General features: G+C 42.0%; 1 protein-coding gene across 2 annotated transcripts; it reads left to right on the top strand.

The window, feature by feature from the left end:
- The first annotated feature begins 572 nt into the window (after window positions 1-572).
- ccn1l2 (cellular communication network factor 1, like 2) lies at window positions 573-6,486 on the top strand. Of its 2 annotated transcripts, none has more exons than XM_051950554.1 (5): window positions 573-960; window positions 1,130-1,343; window positions 2,958-3,320; window positions 4,524-4,726; window positions 5,349-6,486. In XM_051950554.1, the coding sequence occupies exons 1-5, from the start codon at window positions 892-894 to the stop codon at window positions 5,634-5,636; spliced, it is 1,137 nt and encodes a 378-aa protein (XP_051806514.1). In that variant the 5' UTR covers window positions 573-891; the 3' UTR covers window positions 5,637-6,486. The 2 variants fall into 2 exon arrangements, with proteins under 2 accessions (XP_051806514.1, XP_022065535.2); XM_022209843.2 differs by having other exon boundaries at window positions 576-960; window positions 5,340-6,486.
- Window positions 6,487-10,569: the final 4,083 nt, after the last annotated feature.

The raw sequence follows: 10,569 nt of genomic DNA, 5'->3' as shown, positions 1-10,569 counted from the left end.
CACTCTCCCTGTCAAAGACTCTGCCGTGATGGGCCAGCATTTCCTACTCAGGTTTTCCATTACACCTGTCCTACCACTGTTTGGTTTCTTTTCTTGCATATCTTTATAATATGACCTAGCCTATGTGAAGCCCTTACCTAGATTTTTTTAGAAACACAGCAGGATGTCGGAGCCTCTACAAACCATCCATCCATCCTCTATACACCGCTTTATCCTCACTAGGGTCGCGGGGGGTGCTGGAGTCTATCCCAGCTGACTCGGGCGAAGGCAGGGGACACCTTGGACAGGTCACCAGTCTGTCACAGGGCTACATATACAGACAAACAATCACACACACACTTACACCTACGGGCAATTTAGAGTTGTCAATTAACCTCAGCATATTTTTGGACTGTGGGAGGAAGCCAGAGTACCCGGAGAAAATGCAAACTCCATGCAGAAAGATCCCAGGCCCAGGCTGGGATTTGAACCGGGGATGTTCTTGCTCCCATAATTCCACCGTGACTCCAACACATCTCTGACAGTGTTTCACATCAAGGAACCCACCACTTTCTCCCTCCTGGACGCTCTTCAGTCTTTGGCCATCTTGAGAGGAGAGTCCATGATGTCATGAGGGAGGAGGAGGGGGTGGTGTGTCTATAAATGCACAGGGAAACCTCTCTATGAAGTAGAGCTGAGCTGTGCTCATACCAAGACACTGTAGGAGAGCAAACCTGGACAGACGGCCTCTCAGTGCTCGGACCATGACCTATGGATACCCTTCCATCCTGTAGCTGACAGACAAGACTTCCTTCTTCTTGGCACTCTGGACCCGAACTGCTTCTTACTTCTTGCACTTCTTTGTTCCTTTGGGAAGATTTTATCCGGTTTTGTTGTTCTGCAGTGATCAGTATGCTCAGCCCTGTGACTTTGCAGCAGATCGTTTCCACCCTGGTTGTGCTGTGCAGCGTTGAAGTCATAGTGAGTGACCGTGCCTTGTGACCACTTGTTCAATCCTTTTCTGTATTTTTTCTATACAATTTCGTATTCTTTTGTCTTTAGCTAATGCTGAAAAAAAAACAGTTTTTAAAGAAAGATTTCAGAAGAGTTTTAAACCCCTCCTGAACCTGGCTGTGACCCTGTCCCTCAGGTAAAAGGTGAGTGTCCGGCTGAGTGCTCCTGCTCCCCCTCACCCCCGCTGTGTCTGCCAGGCGTCAGCTGGGTAACTGACCACTGTGGCTGCTGTAAAGTTTGTGCTCGGCAGTTCAATGAAGACTGCAGCCCTACTGAACCCTGCGATCACATTAAGGGGCTGCACTGCCACCTGGGGGCCGGAGGAGACCCTGAGAGAGGACTGTGTCGAGGTGAGGAGTCGCATTATTCAATGTGAAAAAACAAAGACAAAAAAGCATTTGTTGGTTGTATGTTTTCCATTGCTCCTCTGGAAGGTAAATTTTGTATTTAAAGAAAAAATAAACAGTGAAAAGCAGCAAAAAGCAGCTAGACAATCTAATCGATCTAATTCCCAACCCAAGAATCCCATAGAGAAACATTTAAAATTGATTTAAAAAATATATAAATCTCTTCCTGTGATAATTCCTGCATGATTAAGGCTCTCAAAATTGCTTAAAATGTCAAACAGACCACTACTGAACACCAGCACTATTGAGGGGTGGAGTGTTGCTCTTAAGGTTTTTTCTTCCCTCTTTCACAATAACTGTTCTGACCGACCTGCAGATAGAAGATCCCTGGTTCACGTCCCTGCCTTCCTGGGATCTTTCTGCATGGAGTTTGTATGTTCTCTGTGTGCATACGTGAGTTTTCTCCTCCTACGGTTCAAAAACACACTGAGGTTAATTGGTGATTCTAAATTGTCCGTTGGTGTTTATCTGTATGTGAAGTCCTGTCATAGACTGTTACCTGTCCAGGTGTCCCCTGCCTTCACCCAGACAGCTGGGATAGACTCCAGCCCCCATGACCTTAATGAGGATTAATCAGTGTATAGAAAATGTATGGATGGACGTTCTGACTCATCTGATTTTCTTTATTGCTTGCACATGTTTAGATGTGTATATTTGATTGCACTTATTCCTCTTTTCAAAACCTTTTTAAAGATTTCTAGTGTTGTGTATAGTTATTTGTATGTTACTTTTATTTAGTTGTTAGTGCAGCTGGAAGGAGAGAAACACATTTTACTGGACACTACATGTGACAAATGAAGTTGTTGAACGTTGGACATGATTTTATTTTAAAGGTCATCAAGCAACAGGACTTTCACTCACCTCTTACAACAAGAGAAAAATGTTCATGAGTTAAATCAGCGTCATGAAAAAAGATTTAGCTGCACATTAAATGAGGGCTCCAGCTACCTGGAACTGTGTTGAAACAGTTATGTAGGACCTTCTGTGGCACTGGAAGACCTCTTTCAAGCATGACAGAATAACACTGCTGATGTCTTCAGCATCATTTTGGAGAAAGCAAAATTATGTTTTTCAAATTGGATGTACAAGTTAAAAGATAGAAAAATAGCACCGTGAATCTTAATTCTGGAAGATGTCAGAATAATAGAACGACCTCAAAAATGTTTTATACAAGTTATAATCTAATAATTATCAACTATAACCACATAACCCTTCAAAGGTTTGGGGTCACCCAGACAATTTCATGCTTTAGATGAAAACTCCCACTTTTATCCATGTGCTAACATAACTGCACAAGGGTTTTCTAATCATCAATGAGCCTTTCAACACCATTAGCTAACACAATGTAGCATTAGAACACAGGAGTGATGGTTGCTGGAAATGTTCCTCTGTACCCCTATGGAGATATTCCATTAAAAATCAGCCATTTCTAAATCAGCCATTTGGGGACATTTCTAAGTGACCCCAAACTTTTGAGCGACAGTGTAAATCTTTCCATGAAGTTCAGAGGTCTCTGCTCACATCTCTGTTTCCTGTTTTGTGTGTTTTTGTGGCTAGCTGAGGCCCACGGTTTGCCCTGTGCCTTCAATGGACGGGTGTACCAGCACGGAGAGGACTTCCAGCCAATCTGCCAACACCAGTGCACCTGCATGAACGGCGTGGTGGGCTGCATGCCCCTCTGCCCTCACCAAGTGCCCCTGCCCAACTGGCGCTGCTCACGGCCCCGGCTAGCCTTGCCTGAAGGTGCCTGCTGCGAGGTGTGGGTGTGTGACGACGACAACCACATCAGTGAGGAGGCCGAGGAGTCGATGCACACGTCCCTACCAGACAGCCGACCTCATCCCAACCACATCAGTGCCCTGCTGAAGACGCAGCAACAACCTCGACACCCAGCTGCCATCGGAGAGGCCACATTCAGAGGTAAACATCTCAGCCTGTCCTGGTGCTCACCGCCAACATCAAATATGGTTTTTCATGTTGATGTGTAGCAGAGGAGCCAACGTTGCTTTGAAATCACAGACATTTAGATTATGGCTGCACCAACATGGGACTTGGGTGTAATTCAGTGATCACTGTTCCCCATCATGCGTGCACAACATTTCATTTCACTTATGAATGATATTCAGTGGTTTTTTTTTAAAATATTCACTACTGTTAGAAAGTTTGGGGTTGTACTGTTATGTGTGACCTCACACAGTTGGACCAGTAAGTCGGGAGGCAATGGTAACTATCAGAACCAAGAACTTTTTATTGACACCGATCACTAAGTCCATTCATTACCTCACACTAGATTCCGTCCTCTTAACGTGTCCCCCTGGATCTGTCACATCGCATTAGTTCCTATCCACATTCCACATGCTCTCAGTACAGGGGTCACTTAGAAATGTTGTTGTTTTTGAAAGAAAAGCTTTTTTTTTTCGTTGAAGATAACATTAAATGCGTGATAAATCCAGTGTAGACATAGTTAATGTGGTAAATGACTATTCTAGCTGGAAACGGCTGATTTTTAATGGAATGTCTCCATACTGTAGAGGTACAGAGGAACATTTCCAGCAACCATCACTCCTGTGTTCTAATGCTACATTGTGTTAGCTAATGGTGTTGAAAGGCTCATTGATGATTAGAAAACCCTTGTGCAGTTATGTTAGCACATGGATAAAAGTGGGAGTTTTCATAGAAAACATGAAACTGTCTACATTAGTGTACGTTTAAACCATAAAACTAGATATGTAACTACTTTGATCAACATTTGACAAAATATCTTTAATCCTCAGACAGCAGAAATGTAAAAAATCTTCCCACTGAAAAAATGTCACGGCAATGTTTTTCCATCACCTTGTCAGAAAATTTATTGTATTCTGAGGACGACACCACAGGAGAGTTCCCAGTGAGTACAAAAACAACAAATGCACTCAGGAAATGTTGTAACAACCTGCAGATGAGAGCTCCGGCTACCCTGACAACACCAGAGCAAATAATAATATCACACAACCAGGACTTGAAAATGGTTTGACCAAATTGACTTCTGTGACATTTAAAACCCAAAAGTCACAGGATGTCTGATAGTCTGCTGGGATTCATAGTGTGATTGTTTCATGTTGTCTGTCTTTGTTTCTGTCGTAGAGACGCCGTCCTTCCCCGTGTTTGATGTTTTACTCGAGCCTCACTGTTTCCAACAAACAACTGAGTGGAGCCAGTGCTCTGCCACATGTGGGATGGGAGTTTCAAGTCGTGTGACCAACAACAACCCAGACTGCCGGCTGGTCACAGAAACTAGACTGTGCCTGATTGGCCACTGTGAGCTGCAGCTTCCTGTAACTAGCAAGGTAGGAAATGTCTCCATCAGAAAGTGAAAGATTTGTGGAAGATAAACATAAAAAATGGCAGTGGTGCTGCATAGTCACACGGTGTGAAGAAAAGCGTAGCCCAAATAAAGGATGTAAACTCTAAATTTGAGAAGAAAATCACTTAAAACTAGTGAAATTATCTGTCCATGCAGCGAGTTAATTTTACTTGAAAAAAACAATCTTGAAATAAGATTTTTAAATGTAGAAATAAGTTGTCCCAGGTGAGTATCCAAGGATTAAAAGAAGCCGAGAATGCTGATTTTCAGGTCAAAATACTTAAAATCAAACTTGATATTGCGCAATAATAAGTGAAAAATACTAAATATAAACAAATTATTATTTTTAAAAAACTTTTTATTTTCTTATTTGCGGCAAATCAAGGTTTTAAAACAAGAAAAACATGACTAATTTTATTAAAAATTCTCAGTAGTAGTACAGTATGATTACACTGTCTTGATAGAAGTTGGTTTATCTTGAAATAAACCTAATCCATAATAAAACTAAACCCAAAAACCATAAACCAGACATTATTCTAAGATTATACATCTTGACTGTTGTGAGCGTGCTCATTAATTGTCTTATCATCTGGAAGGGGAGGAAGTGTCAGCGAACAGTCCGCCCACAGCAGCCTGTCAGGATCACCTTTGCTGGATGCTCCACAGCTCAGTGCTATCGTCCTCGTACCTGTGGATCTTGTACTGATGGTCGCTGCTGCTTCCCTTCTCTGTCCCGCACCGTACGCCTCCGCTTCCACTGCCCTGACAGCGACACCTTCTACAACGTCATGTGGATCCAGCGCTGCAGCTGCACTGCAGGCTGCCGTACAGACAGCGGGTCCTCCAGCCCTTCAGCCAACCTCTACAACGACATCCACACCTTCAGGGACTGACACATCAGACCCAGACCTGGCCTGCCACACTGGGTGGAGATTCTGCAGCCTCTCCCATCCCTGAGCCCACTGCCTCCCTGTCTGTCAGCTGGGTGGAAACACTCGCTTGCACTTTAAGCTTCCTGCCATGATGATGTCAGTTTGTCCACACTAAAGTGACACCAGGCCAGCACTGAGGACAGCATGCTGCAGTGTTCCTGCTGGCAGAGAGCTTTTAATGAAACTTCTGTTATTTATTTGTAACTTTGATCCAAAGAGTGACAAAACAATTTGTCAAACAGCAAACAGCATCTTTTCTTTTGATGCATTTACAAAAATTGAAGAATATTTAGATGACATAAGATGTATTCTTTAGTATCTGTACAGGCTGTGTGCTCCCGGCCTGTCCTTTTCTATACATGTACTGATTGTGAAATTGATTACTTACTGTGTGTGTGTGTGTGTGTGTGTGTGTGTGTGTGTGTGTGTGTGTGTGTGTGTGTGTGTGTGTGTGTGTGTGTGTGTGTGTGTGTGTGTGTGTGTGTGTATAGATAGAGGTCTATTGCTCTGAAGAATGAGAAACTTTCACATAGGAAGGTTTAGAGAAACTGTGCTTGTTCTGCTACTATGGTATATAGATATAAGCATCTGGTGTATATAGACTTCACTCTCAGTTGTGGAGTGGTAAATTGAAGGATCTCCTCATTTTTCGGGGTGTGATTTTATTGCATTTTTTCCTTCTCGGTGTGCACACAGCGCTTTGTTTTTAGGGATGACATAATGCTGTATATTTAAGACATGTTGCATGTGTTCACTGGACGTTTTTGTCTGTCATCTTCTGTACATCAAATAAAAACTTACCAGCCTTGGATGTCTGTGAAATGTAGGCTAATGTTTGAATTAGATGCTTTAAGAGGCTTTGCAGTTGTCCTACAAATGTTCCTGGACCCATGGCTTGGTCAGCTGTCTGCACGCATAGACATAAATATAGAGAAGATAGAGAATGAATTAGTGTCTTTATTAACGTTGTGGACAACTCACAAGATGCTTCAGACATTTCCAAGCCAAGGTTACTGATACCACCATACACTCTCCTCCAGAATGAGCTCACCAGGAATCATCAAGCACTGATTTTCAGTTTTTTATTAGTGCTGTAGTGTTCCTCCCACTGTCATTTTTTTCCCATTAAAATGATCCCTTCCTGCCTTAAGGCTCATTCATGGCTTTGATTGATATTCTAAATGATGTTATTTGAAATATGTGACAGTAATGTTGACTAAGGGAGTGTGGCCATAAGGAATCTTGAACCATAGGTATTTAACCTGAAACCTGTGTAGGTTCTGATCCTGTGATGTGAGCCTGCTCTGTTAGTCTGAAATTAGGCCACTGATCTGTCTGCCATCTGGTTACATCTAAGTGAGCAACAGTACTCCAAACTTGCAGGATTTGTTTTCAGTTTGTTTTATTTATTGCAAAGACAACTAAAGTGTATGATTCAATGAATATAATCTCAGTTATTGACAGGCTTACATCTCTGCTGCTTTAATTAGTGATGAACTATGAAGGTGTGGAGGACTGAAAACCTCCATGTCCAGCCTTTCCCCATAACAAGCATTTGTTTTAACCACCATTTGTCTGCAGTGTGCTCACTTACTTTGTAACGCACACAAAAATTTGCAGCACACAGACCCTCAGAAAGCATGAATTGGCCTTTGGCTTAGATATAACTCTAGACTGCTGTGCCGTTTACAATGCCTGAATGTATGAAGTCCAGCTAATCTATTAAACTATAGAATCTATGTAAAACTGTGATATTAGCTGCTGCTCTTGCTTGTGGCCCAAATAATGGTAGTTGTTTTTTGTCATCTGCTAAAAAGAAAATGCTTTGTTCTGTTTCACATGACCCATGCTGTATATACACCTTCTTTGGTTTTGTTACAGCAGTGGAACCCTGAACCTGAAGTGTCTCACTCTCAGCACACGTTCAGGCTTCAGCTCTGTACTCATGCTGCTTCGTGTCCGAACACAATGCTCCGGCCGGCTCTGGAGCACAAACATTACGGAGAACTACCAAATTCCTCACCCCAGCCTCCCTGGCCCCCGCGTCCTTCTGACAGAAGGGAGGAACACTGTGACCTCCTGACTGCTTCAGCCACAGCTACCGGTGTGAGCTTCATCTCAGCCAGCTCTCCAGTCTTGACCAGCACCAACTGGACCAGAGATATTTAGTGTGGTACAAAAAGCAGGATGTTAACTGCTTGATGGGTACTGTCCATGGCCTGGACTGAGGGGGGCGCTAGAGGAAAACTCTCATTCCAAGGGTTTTTTTCAGCCTTGTTGCTATTTCTTCCTGGTGGTCTTTTTATCACCATAAGAAATCCCATTTGACCCAAAAAGTTGTGTCCTCACGGACCAAGATTAGAAGAAATACCCTCAGAAACCCGTTGACTTTAACAGGTCTAACTGCAAAGAGGAATAGATTTTACTCCATTGGTGATAATTTTGAATCCTTTCATAATTGTAAAGCTTTCCTAGAGCCTATGAATGTGCTTCTTTGGACATGCGTAAAGTCCACAATGTAGAGGCAAACCTGGAAGCTAGAAAACAACTCAAGAGGCAGTAGATCTATCTATAAATGTCTTAAACTGATGTTAAAGATCCATATCAGTCACATTTCTATATTCAAACAACATTATTGTTCCCATACTACAAGAGTGTACAGAAATGTTTTTTTTATTATTGTATTAATATATTTTCAGCCTCAACACCTCTGTCTGTAACAGTTGAATCTGAATAAATCTTCTCTCTGCGGTTAGTAGATATTGCCCTTTGGTGACTTTATAGAGCAGCTGTAGCATGTGTCAGTCATATGTTGAGGATCATGCACCTGATTATTATTGTCTAGAACTTTAACAAAATGAATTAAGATGAAATATCTTTAAATCTTTATGAAATTGAAAGGCCAGGTTTTTGCAACAAGGAGTAAATTAAAATGAGCTGATCTAAAATCAGGTTTGAATTTCAGTATGTTATTCCACTGAAGCCTTAATTTCACTTAAATGATCCAGATCCTCCATCCATCCATTATTTGCACACCGTTTAAACCTCATTAAGGTCATGGGGGGTGCAGTCTTTTCCAGCTGATTAAGGGTGAAGGCAGGGTTCACCTGGACAGGTAACAGTCTGTCACAGGGCTACACATAGAGACAAACAATTACACTCACATTCACACCTACAGACAATTTAGAATCACCAATTAACCTCAGCATATTTTTGGATTATGGGAGGAAGCTGGAGAGCCCAGAGAAAATCCATGCATGTACAGGAGAACATGGAGACTCCATGTCGGAAGATCCCAGGAAGGCCTCAATGTCATATGTTCAACAGACCAATGATCAAATATTACTTTCCCTCTCTGCATCTTTTATGGATGAAACTGAATTCTTTTACTTTCCACCAACAGGCAGTAACCAGAGAGAACACATGGCGCACCATCTCACCATGGAGACCACCTTACCATCTGCTGCTGTCACTGATGGCGCCTCTGGTTGCCATTTGACTCTGACCGTTCAGTGCGACTCCTGATGACGATGTTTGTCTGCTCAGGCAGTCAGTTTGGTGTAAATTCAGGGAAGTGATCCCCCTAACAGAATTGTTGTACATAAAAACCGGTGTCCCATGGCAACACTTGAGTGCTCATTTGTTTAAGAGTCATCTTGGCATTTCAGCTGAAATTCATGGTGCTTGGAGTAGCAGAAGCAGACGGGACAGTTTCTCATCTCCTGCTGACCACATGTGTCTTTATGTGTCTACTGGTAAAGGGACGTTCTAAGGTGTTATCATTTATTAAAGGTTTATGTTGAGTGTAGTGTATGTGTAGTGTATATTTGAGAACATGAAACCTGGACTTACTGTGTTTTCTGGAAATAATCTAAAAGAACATAGGAATAAAATGCTTCCACCATGTTTCCTTCAGACTCTGGGAGCAGTGACCAATCTGCTACCAGAGGAGGAGGGGGTTACTAAGAACCATTAAAGAAATGCAGGCTGGAGAACTGGCGGGTTCACTTTTCTGTATGTTTGTATATAAACATATGTAACCATGTAAAGAAGGCCTGCGCTAGGATAGGCTTTAATAAATGTTAAACCCTTCTGGACACATTCAGGTTAAAAATAGTTAAATAGTGGAAGAAATGGGACTTGAACTCTCATCACTTGGGTGAAGGTGTGCTGACTCACACTCCCTCCATCTCCTCCAGCCTTCAAAGAAGTTCTGCTTTTCTTTGTTAGTGTTAAATATCAGCATTTAGTGGAATATGATAGCAGTGTAAACTCAGCTACCAGCACCAGTAGTATGGTGCCATGCAGTGTGGAACTTACTCTCCTTGAAAACAGACTTTTTCTTTTACACTTTGGTTTTTGTACAAATTAGAGACAACTTACATTTTAAGTTAAAAGCTTAGTGGGCAGGATTTGTCTGGGATGAAATTAACTCCCAAAGTACATTTCATAACAAAGCATCCAATCTCTTCACTTCAATTCTGCTACGTACTCCCAAACAGACGAGAGTTAAAGATAATGCTGCTGAGTTCAACTAAAACCAAATTCTGCAGCTTACATCAGTTCCATTTGGACATTATTTGGATTAGATAGAATTCAGCAGCTGTAGTACCACATTGGGGTAACAACAAAAACCACTACAGTGTACATACAGAATGAGTAAAAGATCTTTACTGGACCAGCAGCCCTTTATGTTTCTGAGCTCTGTGCTAAATAGCATCATTCTTTAGTCAAGTTAACTGAGAATACACTGTCTGAGACCACCATAGACATGACTTTATATGACCAGCTCCTTCATGTTCTGATCATTTATAATGCCTATTTAAAAAGCAGTTACCCCCCTTGGATGTTTCACCTTTTTGTTGCTTGTATACATGAAATCATAGTCCATATA

This window comes from Acanthochromis polyacanthus, chromosome 7 (assembly GCF_021347895.1).
Source record: "Acanthochromis polyacanthus isolate Apoly-LR-REF ecotype Palm Island chromosome 7, KAUST_Apoly_ChrSc, whole genome shotgun sequence".
NCBI classification, from domain to species: domain Eukaryota; kingdom Metazoa; phylum Chordata; class Actinopteri; family Pomacentridae; genus Acanthochromis; species Acanthochromis polyacanthus.
This window is presented reverse-complemented; position numbering and strand designations above follow the sequence as displayed.

Bases quoted from the DNA above. Each gene is read 5' to 3' on its own strand.
- ccn1l2 (XM_022209843.2), top strand. From the start codon at position 892: ATGCTCAGCCCTGTGACTTTGCAGCAGATCGTTTCCACCCTGGTTGTG. The intron at 961-1,129 runs GTGAGTGACCGT...CCTGTCCCTCAG, and splicing joins TGTGCAGCGTTGAAGTCATA to GTAAAAGGTGAGTGTCCGGC. The intron at 3,321-4,523 runs GTAAACATCTCA...TTTCTGTCGTAG, and splicing joins CGGAGAGGCCACATTCAGAG to AGACGCCGTCCTTCCCCGTG.